The sequence below is a fragment of the Equus caballus genome, chromosome 5 (assembly GCF_041296265.1).
Source record: "Equus caballus isolate H_3958 breed thoroughbred chromosome 5, TB-T2T, whole genome shotgun sequence".
Taxonomy (NCBI): Eukaryota; Metazoa; Chordata; class Mammalia; order Perissodactyla; family Equidae; genus Equus; species Equus caballus.
This window is the reverse complement of record NC_091688.1, coordinates 63,959,478-63,980,920: the sequence shown is the minus strand read 5'-3', so window position 1 is coordinate 63,980,920 and position 21,443 is coordinate 63,959,478. Positions and strand designations below refer to the sequence as shown.

Sequence of the window (21,443 nt, the reverse complement as noted above, 5' to 3'; positions counted from 1 at the left end):
ACAGAGCCACAATCATTCATTTACGTACATCCGTGGCTGTCATCCTGCTACAACGACACAGCTGAGTAGTTGTAACAGATTGTACGGCCTGCAAAGCCTAACATATTTACTATCTGGCTCTTCACAGAGAAAGTCTGCTGACCCCTGGTCTATCTTAACACTTGGATGTGGGTTCTACCTGAGCCCTTAGAACAGTATTGAAATATTCTCTTCCTAGATAGGCCACACCCTTCTGAGGTACAGTGAACCCCACCCACAGGCTGAAAAGATAAATAAACCAGTCACAGACTATGCTGGAACAGAGACTCAAGCCAGGTTTAATGATCATTGTCTAGTTTTCAGAGCCCGGGGGCTCCAAGGTTTGCCAGCCTGGGTATACAACGTGGGAGGAATAGGGTCCTGGACGCGGGAAGCCTGCTTGCTTCGCCAGCAGGGCTACAGGGAAGGACAAGGGTGAGAACACACAGAAAACTGGCATGGATTGGCTTTGCTCTCCCCACCTGGGTGTACCCTCTCCTGGCCCCTTCCTAGGAGCCCCATAAATACAGGCAAAGAGAAAAGGTCACAAATAATCACACAGACAGATTGCAGAGCCCTATCATACTCTGTCTCCAGGGACACCTGCTTCCTGGGAGACATGTCTGGTTTATGGGTATGGGAAGGGAAGGGGTGATTGCTCAGCCTTTTCTTATAACCAGACCTGGCAGTTTCCTACAGAGGCTTCTGGTGAGCTTACATATGCTAGTACTTGATCCCTCAAGTAGAAGCTGCCTTTGGGTACCACCGACTGAAACCACTGGAAGAGGCTAATCAGTTCAATCTCTTGGTGGGGCAGCCAGGCACATCCACCAGTCTCTCAAACTAGGGGCAAATTAGTGGATATAAGAAGGAGACTTAGAGCCTCAGGGCCTTTTCTTATTCCCTAAATTGGGTAGACTTATGAAGAAATCGGCCCTTCTAGTCCTCAGGAACTCAGCTAGAATGCCCCAGAAGGCCTGCTGGGGCATTTGCCATTCACTTTAAAGATTTTCAGAGCCCTAAATGGTGCCTAGAGGAGAAACTGCAGCATGGAGATGAGATTTTTCCCAGGTTCCCTGATAAGTCTGAGGAGGGAGTCCTGGTTCCTATAGCCCCAGTAACAAAACTGTCACAAGTCTCTGGAATTTAACAGACAACTTTTCCATCCTACCCCTGTCTTAGCAGGGCAGTTAACATAGGAAGAGCAACTAACAGCTGCTTGGTCCTTTGTCAGTTTCCTTCTGGGTCCATCACTGGCCTAGTTCTACATTTATTTCTCATATATATTGTCTTTAATCCAAGGAAGGTTTCTGAGGAGTCTGAAGGACCAGCTAGCTCCTCATCACCCCTCCAAATGTCCTCAACCTGTGGTTCTCCTAACTCCAGCCTTTGCAGAGGAGTTCTTCAGTGCCATGGAGATGTGGGTGAAGCTTCAAGGAAGTTCAGAAATTAACAAGAGTTTGTATCTGGGGAGCCTGGCATGGTCACAGTCTCTCCTACAGGGCAAGAAAATTGTGCGCATGAAGTTGTGCACATAGGTGGTGACCATTCTGAAAGTGGACATTAGTGGGGACTTAAGAATCACTGTCCTGATGGAAGTCAAGGTGCTGGTGTGCATGCACACCTATAAGCATGCATACCTATGAGCATGCATACCTATGAGCATGCAAGTACTTAAGGGAAATGCTGCACCTCTCTTGACACAACAAGGATACTAATAAAGGATGGACAGCAGTCTTGAGATCCCAGGAACAGACAAGGGGAAGACGTTGAGTTCCAGTTCCCTTCCCCAATCTTAATAGGCAGTGGGAATCAGGCCATCCTAGCAAGCAGCCCTTATCCACAGGTAAATAACACCTCTTGGAACCTAGAGAGCAGGTCAGAAAACTAGAAGATCTGGAGAACTTCCAACGGACAGGAACTTGGTGGGAGAGAGGGGGGAGACTGAAAAAGACCAACATCAGAGAACACTTTGCCATACTCATCCCCTTGCCAAAGCTCAGAGCAACCACCTCCCAGAGCCTGCAGCAGAGTCAAAGGGAGAAGTTAAAGGGAGCAGTCATCTCCATACCCAAAGTATTCTGCAACCTTGGATGGACTGGAATGTTGGGCCATTCTTCTTAAGTTCCTCTGGCCTGACAACCACGACTGCACAGGGCTCTGGCTGAGGAGGCTAAGGGTGGCAGAACTTTCCTTCTGAAAGTTTAGTGCCACTGATTGTCTCTGTTACAAGACTGCCTGGAACCCTGTGGAGAGGGCAGAACTCTAAGCCGCACTCCAAACTGCGATTCTGGGGCAAAGACCACCCAATTCCACCCTGCAGATGATGAAATCTCATGCCTTGGCTTTGCAGCAGGGGTGAGATCTCTAAGAGAGGAGCAAGGCAGCTTTGTCAACATAGAGGGGATACACACCCGGTCTCCTCCATCCCCAACCCCAGTCTAACCCCGCTGGGGCCAGACTTTCCAGGACTCCTCCCTTTGCAGAGCAGCCTATTAGGGAAAACTCAGAATCCCACCTGAGCTTGATAAGGAGTCTGAATAAAGAGATGGAATACATGGAGGATCAGGTAGGTCCAGCTGGACGCTACATAATAGAGGCTGATTCATCCTCCTCCTCCTATAGTCTGAAGTGGCCCCACACCCCATATCTGTGGCAGGCATCCATAAAAACTCTGCTTCAGCAGCCACCACCCTGGTCTGACACACAGGTGCTGGGAATCAAATGCTGACCAAGGGTTTCACCAACCAGGGAATTAGCCAATCTGGACTTTATCCCCCATCCACAAGTTTTGTGCTGGCACCTATGCTGTGACACGGACCCCTCAGTTCATGCTGCACCCCTCTGTGCCACTGGTCCCAGGACAAGGCCCAGATACCATATCTCACGTTGTTGCCTATGTGACAGGCAACAGGCCAGGCTCCTGCGAAGATCCATCCACCCAGGGCTCATTGGGAAGGAGGAAGGCATTCGTGGGAAGTCTCACAACAGCTTTGGGCAGTGTTACTGATTGAGATCTCAGCCTTTTCCTGACTCCTTTTTCCAAAGATTTCCAATTTTCCCAGCTGTGAAGTGTGATTTCCTGGCCAAAGAAGTTACTACAGCTTTTCCCCAATGTGGCTCCCGTGGAAGCTCCCCCCGCCAACACACACAACACCCCAGGTGTGGGTGAGCAGAGAGAGAAAAAAATGATTTTTTTTTTCCCAGATGATTTTCTCTTAAGGAGCTAGGGATGACCTTGAAAAAGTTTAGGGAATCTGCTCTTTCACCGCCCCTTCCTCATTCCCAACCAGCTGACACACTCCTCTTCCTCCACCACATTGAGAACTGCCAGGGCTTTGGGTAGGGGTGTAGCATTTGCCTGAGGATTAATACATCCATATTTGAAAATCGTGGCAGCCACACCCTGGTTGGGATCTTGCCTGCTATTGTACCCATGACCAATTCCCTTTGAGGTCAGGGGGAACCTACTCCCTTGGGCAGCCAGCCCTCTCTTCCATCCCCTCATATCCTTCAGGGGTGCATTACCTCGCCTGGGGCAGAATCTCCCCACCAACCCATCCTGCTCACACCACAATGGGCGTATCAGAGAAGACCGAGCTGACCGATTCCGGATCTGACATCCTCCGCTGGCCCTTGCCTGTTGCCTCAGGCACCGGCAGGGTGTTGCCTGGCTTCAGCTTGCCGTTTTGACCCTGCCCGGGTCCAGCAGGTTCCAGGAAGGCTACCCGCCGATCAAAACCATCATCCTTGTCCCCTCCAGCCATAGGATCGTGGTTGGGTGTGGTACTAAGCATGGAAGAGCTCAGGCTGTCTCCTTGATGGCTAGAAGGCTTCTCAACACCCCGACACCAGCAGCGGCAAGGAGTGAGGTACAGGTATATGAGGACCAGGACCACACTGAGGATACAGCCCACTAGGGTGGTATAGGCTGTGTTGAGGGTGTCGTGGTGTCCATGCGAGGTGAAATTGTACACTTTCAACTCCACAGACAGTGTCTCGTTGAAAGCCTCCCCCATAGCGTAGCAGGTATACACCCCCCCGTCCTCAACCTGCACATGCTCGAAATGAAGACTGCCATCCTTGGACACTGTCACTGTGCTGTTGGCCACCTCACCTAGCACCCGTTCATTGTTTGGTGTCACCCATACCTTGGTCATCCCCTGCTGCTTGGTGTCACACTTGATGGTCAAGGGGTCACCCAGGTGGGCCTCCCAGGCACGTTCCTTGTACTCACTGCAGTTGAGGAAACTCAGGTTGAAGACATTGTGCAGTTTCTTGGAGCTCATGCAGTACAGATCCTCCTGAAAGTCCATCACAGAGCTCAGCTGCCGGTACTGCCAGTGTGAAAAGAGCTGGTAAAGCTCACAGTCGCAGTGCAGGGGGTTGTTATGTAGGTACAGCCCATTCTTGATCCACGCGGGCAGCTTCTGCAGGTCGGGCAGTGGTAAGTTCTTTAGCTTGTTGGAGGAGAGGTCCAGGAGCGTGAGTTTGGGTAGCTTGGCTCCTTCCTTGACCAGTTCCAGAGGGAAGCGGGAGATCTGGTTCTGGCTCAAGTAGAGTTTCTGCAGCTGGGCCATGTCATCGAAGGCGGAGCGGTCCACTGCCATAATGTGGTTATTGTAGAGCAGCAGCACCTCCAGTGCTTGCAGTTCACTGAACAGGAACTCGTCCAGTGTCCGCAGCTGGTTGGAGGAGAGGTCCAGGTAGCGCAGGTTGGGTACCGGGGAAAAGGCCTCAGAGGAGATGAAGTTCAGGTGGTTGTGGCTCAGCAGCAGGGAGTGCAGGTGGGTCAGGCGCGTGGGGGTCCACTCGGCCCGCAGGCGGCTCAGGTTGTTGTGGCTGAGGTCCAGTAGTGCGGTATAGCTGGGCAAGGAGTGGGGCACGTTGGGCAGCTGCTGCTTGGAGCAGCTGAGGATGTTGCTGGCGCACAGGCAGGCGGCAGGACAGCTAACCAAGGGACGGCCAGCTCTGGCCACCTCAAAGAGGAGCAGGAAAAAGGACAGCAGCAGGAGCCAGAGGCCTCGCAGGTCACCCGGGGGTTGCATAGTGTCACTGGGGAGAGCGAGGAAGGCCTCAAGGAAGATCTGGGAGGGAGTCACCCAGGCATGTTCTGGTGGGGTAAAGAAGGGTCACTTTCACTACAGGCATAAGGGAGAGAGGATGGGTTTGTGGTTACCAGGGCCTCTGAGGGGAAGGACACACTCTCCCTCTTTCCTCTCACCCCCCATCCCACCCCCAGCCCCCATTGCGCTAGAAAAGAAAGGTAGAGATGCTGGGTAGTTCCCAGGCACTATGCAGGCGGTGGGCTCAAAATACTGGGGCACAAAGAGGAGATGGACACAAGGGCCTAGTGGGCTGGGGTCACAGGAGTGTGGGATGGGGTATGCCCAGATGTCAGGGACTGTTGGGATCACAGGGGTTGCATGGGCGGGGTTTGGAGGCGGGGTCAGCAGGGCCTTTGAGGAGGAGCAGAGGGAAGGTCAACAGGGCACTGGCTAGGTAGGGCGCGTCCTGACGGGATGAGGGTCCCCGGGGCCTGTCTGGGCGTGCTCCCCCCGGGACCTCTAGTCACTGCACCTGCTTGGCGAGGACGTGTCTCAGCCCATGGCGGGTCCGGGAGCTCCGTCGCGGCCTCCCCGGCGGCGCCTCACTGGCCGGCCTGTCGCGGCGCCCGCCTTACGCAGGGGCCCGCGCTCGGCGACATCGCCTCCCGGGGACTTGCCGGGCTCCGCTCGCCTTCCCCGCGCTGCCGCCTCGACCGCTGCGCCCGCCGGAGCCCACCGACCTCGGCCGCTGCCTCCGGGTCCGCGGGTCCGGCGTGGAGCGATGTGGGGAGCAGGAGGCACCGCGATCCGAGCGGAGGGAGCGGCGTGGGGGCAGCGAGCACCGCGCGCGCGCCCGTCCCCGCCGCCGGAGCCTCAGGGCGCGTGCGCGCGGCGGGGGCGGGGCGCACGTGCGTGTGTTTGTGTCGGAGCCGGACGGGCGGCCGCCCGCGGGGTCATTCTCTCAACGTGTTGGGGACCCGGACCTGGTGAGGAAAGCTGCCTGGGGGCGAGGGTGGGGGGGTTGCTCTGGCCCCTCAGTTCCTGCCCACACCTCTTCCATCTGCTTAATAGTTCCGTCCCCACCCACAACCGCTCTCAGGAAAGATAGGTCTACCTAAAGTGAATTCGTTGCAACTCACTCGGGCAAGAAGAGTCGCACGTCTTGTAATTTTACAAATTAAAGAAATCTGGCTCCGCTCCCGCCCGTCAGTGTTGGCGAGAAGTTCATTGGTCACGTTCTGGGGTTCCCCCTCCCCTCTGTCTATGGTTGTGAAGTCCCAAAAATTTGGGGAACGATTTGGGGAAGAGCCTTTTTTTCAGTCTTGATGTTACTATTCCATGACCCTTGGGGTACCACTGAGGAGTACAGTTCCACAGCCTGCAAGCCAGAGGGGCAGGAGTGGGGGTAGGAGGGGGGTTAGTGCATGCCCAGGCCGCGGGAGCCCTCTTCCTCGGGCATCCCATGCCCCAGTCCCCACTCCGCCCCTGACACGCACGCGGGGACTGCGTACCAGCAAGGGACAGGTTTCCATTCCTGGAAAAGCCAAAACCCTCCCTAGCCCGGTGGAAGGTTTCATTCATGCCTTAGGCCTGGCCACTTGCCCTCTTCCTGCACCAGTACTTTTTGCCCTCCCCTTCTGGAGCAGTTCCAGCATAGTTTCTCTATTACCTAATCCTCAAGATGAAGGGAGGGTGTCTTCTTTAGGGTGACCCTTGAAACACCAAGAAGCTGTTAACAGTATGAGGTGTTGGGGGTTGGGCATGGGGAGAGGGGGATGAAAGAAGAGCCTAGACCTTATAATTCAAGACTTCAGCTATTCTTGGGATGGCAGACCCAGAGGGAGAAATTACCTTTTTATTCCTTGTAGTCTCTTACAACAGCAAGAGCAAGACTGAAATTAATGTCTCAATACATTAGCTTGCTAAGAGTTTTAAAAAGAAAGAATTTATATCTGTCACATATGTTTTACCATGAATTTAAGTGTATTATCTCTTCAAGGGATATTAGCATGTTAACCTTATGTGTAGTGTGAAAAGGTCTTTCTTTCCTGTTCATTTCAGGCATCAGTGATAAGGTGGGGAGAGTATTCAGGGAGTGGGAAATCCTTAAATGACATTGCCTCAGTTCTCTATTGCTGCATAACAAATAACCCCCAAACTGAGTGGCTTCGTTCAACAATGTACATTTATTGGCTTTTACAGTTTCTGTCGGTCAGAGATTTGAGGGTGGCTTGGCAGGCAGTTCTGGCTTGGAGGTCTTTCATGCAGTTGCAATCATATGTCAGATGGAGCTACAGTCATTGGAAGGCTTGACTGGGGCCAGAGAATCAATTTCCACAGAGGCTCCCTTACGTAGCTCACTCCTGTGGCTGGCTGTTGGCAGGAGGCCTTGGCTTCTCTCCATAAATGCCTCTCCACAAGACTGCCTGAATGTCCTCATAGCATGGTAGCTGACTTCCCTCAGAGCAAGAGATCCAAGAGAAAGCAAGGCAGAGTCACAATGACCTAGCTCTCCAAGGTCACACCCATCACCTCCACTTTGGTCACATGGACAGGCCTGATTCAGTATGGAAGGAGACTACACAAAGGCATGAATACCAGGAGGAAAGGATCATTGGGGGCCATCTTGGAGGCTGGCTATCACACACATTGTCTCTGAGATCACATCTGTTTTTTAATTTTGAAAAATTTCAAACATACACAAAAGTAGAGAAGATAGTACAATGAACTCCCATATACCCATCATCTGTAGTCAATAATTACAAGGAAATTCCATCATTTTATTTTGTACAAGTATCCCTGATAAACACATACTCTTCCAACCGCCCCCCACCCCAATCCCCATATCCCTTACTAACCTTCCTTAGACCTGGTGTTCCAGACTTTGCTTTCTCTCCCTTTCCCCTTTCTGCCACATTTAAGGAATGGAGGAGAGACAGATACAAAGAAAGAAGAAGATCCCTTATGCTGGACTCCAGTCTCAAGTATGGGGGTCTGCAGTTTGGAGCAGTCACCACAGATATGGTATTCAGTTAATCCCTTTTTTTCCAGGTCATCCAGAAGTAACCATGCCATTTTCAAATTTTAATGTGCATACAGATCACCCAGGGATCTTGTTAACCTGCAGATTCTGAATCAGTAGGTCTAGGGTGGGGCCTGAGATTGTGCATTTCTAACAAGGCAGTAAGGTGATGCAGACACTACGGATCCATGGGCCATACTTTGAGTAGCAAGGGTCTAAAGCTTTGCTGTCCAAATTGGTACCCAATAGCTACATGTGGCTATTTAAATTAATTAAAATTAAATAACATTATAAATCACTTCCTTAGTTTCCCTAGCCACATTTCAAATAGCCTATTGTGAACCCTATTGAACATAATTACAGAAAATTCCATTGGATGGCACTGGTGTAGAGAATTGACTTATGATGTCTCTCCCACAGCTGCTTTCCAGACCAGAACTATTAATTCACAACAAAAAGAGGACCTTGGCGGGATAAATAGCAACAGGTTATTTTTGCTGGCATGGATCAACTAGTGTTCCTGAATACAATTCGGAAGGTTGTTTGGTCAGCTCAGCATTTGAGCAAAAGAGGTTGGATCTGTCTACAAGGTTATGAGACTGGATAAATTGCTTTTCTCAATACTAGAAGTATTGTTTTCTTTCTTAATAGCTAGTACTGTCCATAGGAATCAGAGCTGGAGAAGACTGATGGAAGACATCCTATTAAGAAGCTTACCTTTTGCCTCCTTTTTAAAGCCTCCGTGTGACCAGCCACCCTTCTTCGGGACAATGTGGTCTAGTCTACGCACACTTTAGGTGTTCCTTTTTGTGATTCCGTTTCACCTGATATATACGTCCTTATATAACTTTTCATCTACTATTTTGTCTGTTTACGTATCTACTTCCCTATCAGACTGTAAGCTTGAGAACAGGGATTTGCCCTGGTTTTGGTTCCTAATAGGCGTAGAAATATGTTTGTTGAATTAATTCATTCATTAATAATTGCATTACGTTAACATTTATTATATGTTCGTCTCAATGCCTGGTGTAGGAGTAAGGATGGAACATAGGGTTTGGTCTTGGACAGTCACAGCTGCGTGACTTTTGTTATTTCACTTTGTTCTACTAAATCGTACTCCATTATCTGTAAAATGGAAATGATGATACCACGTGGGCTTACTTCATTGGATTACCTTGGGGCTCTAATGAGCTAACAGTTGTGAAAGTGCTTATCATTTGTAAGTATTATCTTTAAAAAAAATTGTAGTTTTTGGGGCCGGCCCACTGGTGCAGTGGTTAAGGTCACATGTTCTGCTTCGGTGGCCCAGGGTTTACCAGTTCGGATCCCAGGTGCAGATGTCTGCACTGCTTATCAAGCCAGCTGTGGCAGGTGTCCCACATATAAAGTAGAGGAAGATGGGCACAGATGTTAGCTCAGGGCTAATCTTCCTCAAAAATAAAATAAATTAAAAATCCTAGTTTTCTTCATGAGAGTTAGGAGACCCCCCCAGATCTTGATGTCAACATATGCACAGATTACATAACTATCTGCCTTGTTTGCATGTTCTAGGGTACTGCCTATTTGGAATATTCACTCCTACTTCCAAGCGCTCCCTCTCTGGCCTAACTATCTTTTACAATTTAAAAATATTTACAAATTTTAAATAAAAATTTAAATTTAAAAAGATTTTTAAAAATTTTAAATATTCTTGCATTTTGTGGAGAACCCCAGTGGTGTGACTAATATGAGCACAGTTTTTGTAGTTCTTGGTGTAGCTCCAAAAAAGAGGGGGCTCTAAAATAAGGCTATTTCTGGGAGGGGTAGCAAAAAAGATGAGTCCTTTGTTAAGTATTGCTTAAAGGGCTTCAATTTCAGCCCTTACCATTGAGTTGAGTCCTTTATATGTCACCTATGTTTCCATTTTTGGTTTGTCCCTGAAGGTTGCTCAGTCTGGAGGATTCCTGTTGCCAACCCCCTGCCCCCACCTCCATAAGCTGTCACTCATTTCACTGACCCTTTTAACTTTTTAACTGCCTCTTAGCGTGCTCACCCATTATTACTGTGCAAGAGAAAAGTATTTCTTCTTATTGGACAGCTGACCTCTGACGTCCATTTTGCTACTCCTTAGCATTTTGCACCTCAACCCTGCACACGTCCTGGTAGCTCCACTTGATCTGCAGAAACCACAACGATGGAGAAACTAACTAGGGCAGAAGAGGAATCACTGGTGAGGATGGAGGGGTACGCTAGCCACCTTTCAGTGTCCTGGGCTCTTGGGTTTGTAAAGTAAATCTGAAGATACCTTGTTCAGTCTACAGCTCACGCTCTTGGTCAGGGTTGTTCTGCTTCCCTGGAGGTGGTTATTCCTGGTGACTAAATCATGAATACTTTCTTGGCTTTTGACACCCACAAATGGACATCTCAAAACAGTCCTGCAGTGAATCATGAGATAGATGTGTCTTTTAAATATGGCTGACAAATCAATTCACAGTTCAAAATATTATTTCGGTCTTTAGCAGTGGGGTTCACCACCTCAGTCAGCCTGCTGCTGAGTAGACATCCCAGAGATGGAAGACTTTGGTTCCCAGGCATTGTTACAAATAAGACTATCCTGGAGCTCCTGCCCTGTGAGCCTGGATGACCAAGAGGCCCTCCAAAAGAAGTTTGGTATTTTTTTCATTAAGAAGTTTTGTCGGGGCTGCCCCAGTAGCGCAGCGGTTAAGTGTGTACGTTCCGCTTTGGTGGCCCGGGTTTGCTGGTTCGGATCCCAGGTGTGGACGTGGCACCGCTTGGCAAGCCATGCTGTGGTAGGCATCCCACATGTAAAGTAGAGGAAGATGGGCACAGATGTTAGCTCGGGGCCAGTCTTCCTCAGCAAAGAGAGGAGGATTGGCAGCAGATGTTGGCTCAGGGCTGATCTTCCTCAGAAAATAAATAAATAAATAAATAAATAAATAAAGTAAACTGAGGAATAAAAGTTTTGTTGTAAGTCTGAAAATATTTTCTTTCCTGTACATGCAACCCTCTTTCTTGATTTCTAAAAGCTTTATGTCTAAAATTAAATTCTAGCTAATGTAAGACTTCTCAGCTAATTTTCTTCTTCTTTTTTTTTTCTAAGAAGATTAGCCCTGAGCTGACATCTGTGACCATCTTCCTCTGCTTTATATGTGGGACGCCTGCCACAGCATGGCCTGAGAAGCGGTGCGTAGGTCCGTGTCTGGAATCCAAACCGATGAACCCCAGGCCACAGCAGAATGTGCAAACTTAACCACTACGCCACCAGGCCAGCCCTTCAACTAATTTTCACGTCATGTGAATCCTTGGCTTGTTTGTATTGTATTTGGAAAGTTAATATTCCAGTTTAGGAAGTCAGAGCTTCTATGATTTGGGGGGGGGGGATTATAGTTAAACTGAATGTCAAGCTTATAGTTAAGGATCTAAGGCCATTTGACTAACTCTTTGTGTTAATAGATCTTTTTCCCCTAATCATACTTTTTGAGTCTTTACCTATTCATTTATGTTTGAAGTTTCTACCTTTCAACCACTTACACTGTTCTGAGCCGATTCCCAGGCTAATCGTAATGTTGGCTGGTGTGGCCCTTACCTATAATGAGAGGAGTTTAGGCCACCAGTGCTGGAAGATACTTTAGCAGTCAAGTTCACAAGCTGGTTCATGGGAGAGCTGAGGTAACTTGGAGAGGGAGTGTAGTTTTGTATTTAAGACTGTAGTTTTTGGAGTCAGGCTTTTTGGGATCAAATCTCGGCTCTGCCACTCACTGTGTGACTGTAGCCAGTTACTTAACTAGTAAAATGGGCATAATAAAGATACCCACCTAATCTGAGTATTGTGCTGATTTAATGAGTTTATGTACCTAACTGAGTCTCTAACATGCAATAGGCACTCTATCAGTGCGGGGAGTTAGGAGTGGGCTCTTCAGGGGTCTTTTCAATGCACCATAACATTTCCAGGGACAGTGAGGCCCACAGAACTGCGGGAGCTGTGATCTTTGGCCTACGCTCTCCAGGGGTTCCAGGCCCAGGTTGTGGGCGTAGAAGAGTTCTAAGTGTTGACGAATGGGAGGCTTGGATGAGGAAGCCACAGTAGAGGCTGAAAGAGCAAGGAGGGCCCAGGGTCAGTCAGTTCCTATTTGTTCCATGAGGGCACACACCAGACCAATAGGAAGGGCAAGGTCCAGCTCCTCAGAACAGGCAGTTCCTTTAAAACCATGGGCAAAGGAGCTCCTGCTGTACTCGGTTTGGGTCAGACCATAGCTGGAGTATCAAGTTCAGTTCTGGATAGCTCCTTTACAGTCTGGAGCACAGCCAGAGGTAGTTGATGGAGCTGTACACAGTCCACTAATCATATCACAGTGCATTCTCTCACAAACATCTGTTGAACCCCTGGGGCAGACCACCATGTTATATGCCTTGGGGTGAGGCTGGGTGGAGTGGGATGTAAATATGCTTTAGAAATAGTTTCTTCCCTTTAGGACCTAGAAAGTAAGTATGGGATTCTCTTCAATTTAACAAACATCTACCAATTGCCTGTTATGTGCAGGACTCTATGTAGGTGGTATGGCCTTTGTGGCCCAGTAGAAAGAGCCTTGGACTGAGAGTCAAGAGAGCTGGATCCTAGTCTCACCCCTGTCATCAACTAGCTGTATGACAGTGGGTGAGTTACTCTGGGCCTCAATTTTCTCCCATATAAAATGGAGGTTAGGATACCTGCCCTATTAAAGTGCAAATTCCAAAGTCCTGCTCCACTGAATCAGAATCTTCATGGGAGGAGTCTGGGAAGCATTTTGTTAATCAGGGCAGTCGTGAAACTCTATCCTTTAGGCCGGAGTTCTCCTTGTGTGGGCCTCAGAATGCCTACATCAGAATCTCCAAGGAACTTGTTTGGAAAGAGGATTTCAAGGCCCGCCCCAGACTTGCTTAGAACCTCTGGAGATGGGGGCTTGGGAGTCTGTATTTAAGGTGAAGCCAAGTGATTCTTTGTTCCGCCAAATTTGAGAAGCACCACTGTAGGATTTTTGTGGACTGAAAAGGTATGTGAATACTTTGGTAGCTCATGTATGAGGGATGACTTCGCAATGAGGACCTTTTACTTTGGGAGGAAGTCATAATAACAACTTCTGAAAGCTGAAGCGTTGTGTATTAGTCAGAATCTTTGGAACTGCAAAGAAGAGTCATACCTAATAGGTTTCAGGAAGAGAGGTTTATTGCAGGATCCCACAGAGGTTTAATGTAGCTGGGAAGTTGCCTTATTAGCTGTAGTCACTGTGGTCCCAGTGCTTCCAAGACTTGGAGAATTGAAACAGTGGTTGAAATGGCAGAAAGAGGCTTCAACCTGAAAGTTACCCACCACTAAAAGTTATCCACTGTGGGTACAGTCGGATGTTTACTTCCCCAATAAGAGGCTTTGAATGAGTCAAATTGCTACCATGCAATATGGAGCACCCTTTTGAGCAGAACTCCTATCAAACCCTATCCTCTGGCCTCCTGTGTGCCCCACCTATATGTAGCTAACTTCAGCATGTGAATTAATCCCATCCAATCATCTATGGTTAGAGTAGCAGAGTTAGTTTTGTTCAAGATACATAACAACTTGGGGATCTGCTTTCTTTGGAAAAATAAGGAGAGAAAGATCTACAAAAGTAAACATTTTGAGGCATCTTGGTTTGTCTAGTATGCATTTTCAGGAGGAAGAGGGAGTAAACAAATGAAGTGTGGCTCTAAAACTTGGTAATACAGACTGCTTTGTGAAACCAATGGATTCCGTCTTCCTAGGCACATGGGCAGACACACTTCTTGGGGGCAGGGATCTCTTAAGGCTTATCCATGGAATCCTGGATTGAGGACTTCTGTTCTTCTGAGCCTCTAAAGGGAAGACCTGTTCTACTGGATAGAATTGTCAGAGAATCAGATTTCCATTCCACCTACAGAAACATCTTCTGACATTTCAACTGTCCAATAATGGACCTTTCCATCTTGAGGTAATGAACTCCTGATTACAGGAAGCATTCAAGCAGGGGGACTGGATGACTACTTTGCACAGATGTCTCTTCATTTGTTTGTTTATTCATTCTGTCATACACATCTCCATTCACATATAGCAAGAAATTCTGTGAGTGTGTAGGAATAGAAAAGTGAAATACAAAGGTAGACACGTAAGAAACTGTCCTTGTTCTCAAGTGCCATGGTTTGGTGGAGGAAACTGAGGCATGGTGACAGGTGATATAAGAGTCCATGTGTAAAGGGCTTAGGAGGCCAGAGAAGAGAAGGGAGCAAATGTGTGGAGGAATCCTGTGTAGGGCCAGAGGTTGACCACATGATCCATAAGTTCTCTTCCAACTCTGGTATCCTGTGCAGTGGTGGGGCCAAGAAATGGCTCAGGAGGGCTTTATCCACACCACTCCAAACAGACGTCCAATATATGTTAAAAAAAAAAAAAAACCCAAGTACTTGCTCTGCAAACACAGCTTCAGGACAAGTCTTCTGGCTCCCCTCACTCTCCATCTTCCAACCAAATGGCAGCCTCTTAGCCTGTCCTATATAGAAATTCTGGAACTGCTACTTATCCTAAGGATCTACATTTCACAAAGTTATCAAGCCACAGGTCTGAACCTTTCCCGGAGACCGTTACTTGAATGGAGTATCTTCAGTCTGCTCTTTGGGCTGGAAGGCAGGGACTACCAGTGAGACTGGTGGTGAGGATGAGGAAGTGGGCAGGAAAGTGTGCAGCTGAGCATGTCCTCAAACCCAGAGCCATCTCTCCATGATTATTGCAACAACTTTGAGGTTTAAAAGCATTTCCATCCCTCCAGGTTTTCCTCATTTTCTTTGCCTGCTTCCACAGACAGTACACCCGCCCTCTCTCCCTCCCACCAAGGTCACCACTCAGCAGGCTTTGATAAATGTCATCTTTTTTTTGAAAGTCGGCTTGGAAAAAGGCAATTTGACTGCAGTGAGGCAGAACAGGGAGCTGAATGCCAGCCGCCCTTTATCGACCAGAGCTCAACCCCAAGAACAAAACGAAGAGGAATGCAGCGCTGCCCGGGGCTCCTGGCGATACCCAAGCCACCTCTCCCCAGGGATTGGTGCGTTGGGCAGAAGCCTGCAGCACCTGGTCCTGTAGTCGGGTCTCCTGCCTCTCTTCCTCTCCCCAGCCCTTTGTCTTCTGCTACTTGTTTCCTGGCTGGTAACTAAAGGTCCCCGAGAACCCCCACAGCTCTGGGGGCGGGAGCCCTCTCGACTGTGCAAGCAGTGGGCTGCTGATTAGCACGGGGAATAAATAACAGCAAGCTAATTATCTCCTGATTGCGGCTTGCCTCCCTAACAAGGCCGGGCTGGAGTGGCGATGCGGCAGTTGATACTATTCCAAGCATGCTTCTGGGTTCAAGGAAATTTCCATGCCTTTCCAGTCTGGAGACACTTTCCCTTCCCAGACGCCCTGGAGTTCTAAGTGGAGATGTTCCCACGCCTGCTTCACCTTGGAATTGACAGACTCATCCTGGACAGGCCGTTTGTGTCAGATCTTAGTGGGTGATGGGAGCTGGCTCCTTGCAGAAGCAGGGAAAGACTTTCAGGGAGGCTTGGGGGTTGGCCAAGGTCATGGAGAGATGGGTCCTCAGGGAACACACTCTCCAGTACTTAGTATCCTAATTACATCTGCTACTCCAATTGAGCTGAGTGGTTCCCATCAGACCTGCAAGCAGAGTAGAAAAGCGCAGAGAGCACTGGTCTGGGACTTGAGAGGTCTGGGTTCTGGTCCTACCCCTGGCTACGTCTGTGGCCTTGGACATGCTTCTTAATCACTCTGGTCCTCGATTCCCTCTCTGTGAAATGAGGGTTAGACATTTCCCTATGAAATGAAGGTTAGGCAAACGTTGGGGCTTTGCCTAACTCTGGAAATCGGACTTCGCGACCTTAACTCTGAAATTTAGACTGTGATGTTAGGAAAATTCCCGATGCCCGTCGTGTCCACATCTCCAGGCTGAGTTTTCCTTTTCCTCAGATACTTGCATTGTTCCCCTCCCACCTTACCTGACTTCTCTGACTCTCCTAGTCTTGAAAACTTGTCTTGCTTGGAGGGAGCAAGGTGAGGAACATCCTCTTTGGGAAGACTCAAATTTCTAGCAGCTTGGACTGTGCTAACTTGCTGAACCAGTAGTTATCAGCCTACAAAAAGGCAGGACGTGGAGGTGCCAGTCACTGCTGCTGGCCAAGTGTGTTCAGTGGAAGAAATCAACTTGCCCCCCAGGCATTTTGGCACATCCCCAGACTACAGGTCCTGTCACCACCTCCACAGAAATCACAGAGTCCACTTGTGGGAAATTTAAGGGCTGTCTCCTTTCACCTCTACAGGGTGGGTAAGTCTCCCTCTGCCAGAGGTCAGGTGTTTTCACCTGATGAAGATGAACCCATGAAAGAGAAAACCTGGGTCATGGTCCCCTTTGGAAAAGGGAAGGGAGAAAAGTGAGGGGGGAGGGCTAGTGTTATACTTGGGCAAAGGAGGAAAATGTCACTTTTAGCATGGTGAAAGATTCTGAAAGATAGGGGTACGGTGTCCCGAGGTACTAAAAGCATGCTGCTTGGTCTGATCTGATGGGAAGAGCCCTCAGGAAGGGATCAGAAGGTCACATTTAACATTATGCTCCATGACTTCTAAAGGGTAAACTTGGGCAATTCATTTACTTTCTGTATTAGTTAGGATGCGCTAACTGATGTGACTGATAACCCCCAAGTCTCAGTGGCTCATCACAATAGTAGCTGACATCTCACTCACATAACAGTTTAATGCAGATGTTTGGTTGATGGCCTTCCACGGGGTGATTCAGGACCCAGCACTGTCCATCTTGGGGCTCTGTAACTGCTACAGGCTTTGAAATCCTTTACTGGGTCCTCTGTATTCAGTCAGCAGATAGAGGAAGGGACAGGGAGCATGCAGAATTGTGTGGCAGGTTTTATGGGCCAGGTCTGTAATAGGTGTTCATCAATTCTGCCCACATTCCAGTGGCCAGAACTCAGTCATATGACCACACCTGACTGCAGGGGAGGCTGGGAAATGTAGTCAAGCTGTGCACCCTGGAGGTAAAGGGAAAATGGTTTGGTAAACAACAGGTCTCTGACATACCTTCTTTGAAATTTTGTTTCTGAATTTATCAGTAGGGCAAAGGATTTCTACTTTGTCATCTCCCCAAAGTTAGCATGAATATAAAGTAGGAAAAGAGTTTATGAGAAAGCTTTAAAAATGCAGAATGAGGGGCTGGCCCGGTGGCGCAGTGGTTAAGTGTGCACGTTCCACTTCGGTGGCCCGGGGTTCGCCGGTTCAGATCCCGGGTGCGAACATGGCATTGCTTGGCAAGCCATGCTGTGGTAGGTGTCCCACATAGAAAGTTGAGGAAGGTGGGCATGGATGTTGGCTCACGGCCAGTCTTCCTCCGCAAAAAGAGGATTGGCAGCGAATCTTAGCTCAGGGCTAATCTTCCTCATAAAAAACCAAAAAAACAAAAACAGAATGAATGAATATATGCACACATATTACAATCTGTTTTTCAGATTAATGTAGAAATAATTTCATAAATACTGGCTCTATTACTTTATTAGAAACATTAAAAGTGCTCTGTTATTGAAACAGACATCTTTGGGTTATGTGACAAGTATCTGAATGACTGTGGAATTGATTTCAATGTGCGATGAAGGCAAACTTCAATAAATCCAATCCTTTAAAAAACTATAGAATGTGACCTCCCTCTCCCCTTTCCTTTTGATCTTGATGGAGGATTCAGCCAGCACAGCACAGGAGTTTAGGCTAGAATTTGGCCAGCCCACCAGTGTGTTTGGTCAGTGTGGAGCAGAGAAGGTGGCCTGTATGGTTAGAAGAGTGATTGCAAGCAGAAGAACTGAGAAAATAGATAATGTATTGAGGAAAATGGGAGCCATATTTCTCATGGTTAATGAAAGGAGTTAAATTTATGGAAAGGGAATAAACCCTGTGGTATTAGATCAGAATTAGGGTAACTAGTTTGAATTCATGTTTTTAATATAGATAAATAGATGTAGATGTGTCTGTCTGTGTGTATGTGTGTACATATATTTCTAGCTCTTTCTACTGACAGGTCCTAGAAAAAATGATGCCCCAATAGCAGTCAGCACACCAAACATCCAGATCTTGGCTTCTAAATACTACCAATTTCCACTAAAAAGAACCAGGACTCCTCAGCCTAGGAATTACTAGATGAGCCTAGAGCATCTTGTGCTATAAAGTAAGGGAGTGCTCAAAGAATGATGGGAAAGTGTCAAAAGGATACATCATATAGCTGGAAGGGTCACCCACAGGCCAAGTCTGGGACAATTTAGGCATAAAAATAAATAATTTTAGTATTAGATTGTAACTCATTGAATAAAATAGGAATGGATCAGTTACTACAGATATAATAAATAAATGGGGAGAAGGGAAGGCACTATCTTACATTAGAATGCCAATTGATAAATACAGAAAAAATGATGAAATTAGAAAATTTCCATTTGGCACCTATCATAGTAATAAATGATTTAGGCAAGAATCATCGACAGGTGCTAAAACTTGTGGGTGAAAGTTTGATGAGAAACAAAGGGTCTCCCCACAAATACTTACTCATTGATGAGTATACAATACTTACTAACTGATTTTACAGTGGAGAAACTTGGCTGCATCTTCTTAACTGAGTGATAAAAGTTAACATCCCTGAAAGAGGGCAATCGACCCCATGTGCCTCTCGTGGGGATGAACTGAGAACACGGTCCCACTTCTCTCGCATTCCTGACAAAGATGCATAACCTGAATCCACTTGTAAGGAACATCAGCCAAATCCAACACAAGGGATATCCTACAAAGTAACTGGACTGTGTTCTTCAAAACTATGAAAGATAAGGAAAGACTGAGGGACTGTTGCAGATTGAAGGAGACTAAAAAGACAAAACAACTAAATGCAGCACACAATCCTGGACTGGATCCTGGGCCTATAAACAATGTCGTTAGGACAATCAGTGAAATTTGAATGGGGTTTTTGGATTAGATGGTAGTTTGTATCAATGTTAGTTTCCTGATTGTGGTGTTATACTGTGGTTATGTAGGAGAATGTCTTTGCTTTTAGGAAGTACATCCTCAGGTGTTCAGAGTTAATGGGGCATCATCTTCAAATGGATCAGAAATTACATACATATGAACATACAGGATGCGGGTGGGGGGTATGGGAGGAAATTTGTGCAATGTGGTAAAATTGAAACATAAAACAAATTGAGGAACTTGGTGAAAGGCGTACAAAGTTCTTCATACCCTAGTTGCAACTTCTCTGTAAATTTGAAATTATTTCAAAATAAAAAGTTAAAAAAGATCATCGACTGTATAGCATACAGCACGTCTGTGCTTTTGGACTCAGGTAGGAGCGCGGCTTGGTGAGAGCTGGAAGTTAACAAGAGGTGAGAAGCAGTAAAGTGTCATAGAAAGCAGACAGGATTCGGAATAAATGACCTTGACTGGGTCCTGATCTTGTCACCTATCAGTTGGATGATCTGGAAAAAGACACTTCACCTCTCTGAGCCTCAGATAATAGTTTGTGTCTCCTAAGAGTGCCGTGTGGCTTAAATAATAATATATGTGACAGTCCTTTGTAGGTCATAAAACATGATACCAAATATAAATCATTAGTAGTATCTTCTTTCTCCCAGAAAACAACTAATGAATGCAGCTCCTTCAGTCTTGACATCTCTTTCAGTTCTTCATCCAGTTACCATCGCAACATTGTTATTCTCAGAGAGATTACTCCCTTGATGGACTGAGAAGTGAAGAGGCCCAGCACCTAGGAAGGGGGACAATTGACAGCAAAGCCATTGGCGAGCGCCAGGTGTGTGTGTCTGTGTCCCTGTGTGTGCATGCACTTACATCCTGGAAGCCTTGATTTTAGGCACCTTCTCTGTGAGCAGAGAGACCCTGTGGGGACTGCCGAATGCTGTTATAGATTCATAAACATCTGCTAGTGGGGCCTGGGTACTCCCTTCTAGAAGGAAAGCCCCTTTGCTTCTGTCACTCCTGACAAAAATACTTGTATCTACAATGTTATGATACCAAATCATTCTCTGACAACTTAGAAATCAGGGTCCTAATGCCACACGCTACAGATGAACTGGTAGACGGCATTGTGGGGTAATAAAAATCATCGTCCTTGTTTGTACACTTTCCAAAGCCTCTCGCTGACATTCCCTCCTGTGACCTTTAGAGTGACAGCAACCTGTGAGGCAAATCTTGCTCTCTGCATCTTTTCACAGATCAGGAAAGTCTAACAGTCTGAGAGGCCGGGATGTGCTGCAGTCCACAGAGCTATGAAATGGCACTGCCGGGACACCCAGCAGGACTTCAACTATGGCCCTCCTCTCCACAGATGTTCTGCTGTTGGCACCTCCTTCACTCCTTTTCCTGCCTCGGGGGCACTATTTCCTGTGCTCTTGGCTTCTTAGAGCTCTTCTGCCACAGTGATCCCCACCAGGAAGCACCCCATGCTAGGGTCCCCTCTCCAGGATGTCTGGCCACCCCCTTCCCTCACACGTTCTGGCTAGAACCACAGGGGTTCAGCATCTTAGCCCCTGCCGCTTAAGGCTGTCCCTCCCTGTTCTGGAGCCAAGAGAGAAGAAAATGAATATGAAGCTATCCTGCCAGTGGCCTCAGGAAGCTGGCCCCAGCAACTCATTTACATGCTCTCTCTGATTCCTAGGCCAGTTGCTGTGTCATCTTCGAGTCCACGTAGACATTTCTTTCCTCACAACACCGGCAGAAGGAGCAATACTTGATTTCTTCTAATTCACTCCATTGCTGTGAATCACGCCGGAGGAAGTCCCAGCAATGCCAGGTTATCATTAGGCTCCCCCCGCCCTAAGAACCTCTTGGACCCAGACAGACAAATCAGCGTCAGACATAACAGAGCACAGCCGGTCTCTGCGCAATCCCTTGGGTAGCAGCTGCTCCGGACCTGACGAGGCTCTTGGCAGAAAGGGCTACTTCTGGCAGCAGTGGTGTGAGCAGTGTGCATTCTGATCAGCCCCTGGTCCCCTCTGTGTTTTGAGAGCCCTGAGAAAGAAGTGCACTCTGGGTTTGTTGGGGATCGGTTTGTCGGGCCTGTTGGGACTTTCTGATGGGTCAAGGGTGATCCACTAGAGCTTAATCAGTGGCCTTTGGAACTTAGAGCCACGGCCCTGTAAGGGAATGAAACCAACACTGACCACCTGGCGAACCTGGTCTCGGTGTGCCCCTAACCAGCTAGGTATCCTTGAGCAAATCAGTTCTCCTCACTGGGACAGGTTCCTCACCTGTAACGTGGGGCATCAATGGTAAGGGC

General features: G+C 47.8%; 2 protein-coding genes across 10 annotated transcripts; one reads left to right on the top strand and one right to left on the bottom strand.

Annotated features, from left to right (window-relative positions):
• Positions 1 to 294: 294 nt before the first annotated feature.
• AMIGO1 (adhesion molecule with Ig like domain 1) lies at positions 295 to 5,739 on the bottom strand. The gene is made up of 2 exons (XM_005610366.4): positions 5,599 to 5,739; positions 295 to 5,131 (listed from the first exon to the last, which is right to left on the bottom strand). Exon 2 carries the CDS (start codon positions 5,064 to 5,066, stop codon positions 3,585 to 3,587), a length of 1,482 nt encoding a protein of 493 aa, XP_005610423.1. The 5' UTR covers positions 5,067 to 5,131; positions 5,599 to 5,739; the 3' UTR covers positions 295 to 3,584.
• On the top strand, positions 5,490 to 11,912 carry LOC102149563 (uncharacterized). Of its 9 annotated transcripts, none has more exons than XM_070267240.1 (4): positions 5,490 to 6,052; positions 7,989 to 8,090; positions 10,199 to 10,297; positions 11,192 to 11,912. In XM_070267240.1, the coding sequence occupies exons 1-3, from the start codon at positions 5,541 to 5,543 to the stop codon at positions 10,272 to 10,274; spliced, it is 690 nt and encodes a 229-aa protein (XP_070123341.1). In that variant the 5' UTR covers positions 5,490 to 5,540; the 3' UTR covers positions 10,275 to 10,297; positions 11,192 to 11,912. The 9 variants fall into 9 exon arrangements, with proteins under 9 accessions (XP_070123341.1, XP_070123340.1, XP_070123342.1 ...); XM_070267239.1 differs by having other exon boundaries at positions 11,189 to 11,912; XM_070267241.1 differs by having other exon boundaries at positions 10,199 to 10,311.
• Positions 11,913 to 21,443: the final 9,531 nt, after the last annotated feature.

What these genes read in the sequence shown, in the direction of transcription:
- AMIGO1 (XM_005610366.4), bottom strand. Translation starts at nt 5,066, where the DNA reads ATGCAACCCCCGGGTGACCTGCGAGGCCTCTGGCTCCTGCTGCTGTCC.
- LOC102149563 (XM_070267240.1), top strand. Translation starts at nt 5,541, where the DNA reads ATGAGGGTCCCCGGGGCCTGTCTGGGCGTGCTCCCCCCGGGACCTCTA. An exon ending in GTGTTGGGGACCCGGACCTG is followed by an intron (nt 6,053 to 7,988) that starts GTGAGGAAAGCT and finishes GCCACATTTAAG; the next exon opens with GAATGGAGGAGAGACAGATA. An exon ending in GAGCAGTCACCACAGATATG is followed by an intron (nt 8,091 to 10,198) that starts GTATTCAGTTAA and finishes GCTACTCCTTAG; the next exon opens with CATTTTGCACCTCAACCCTG.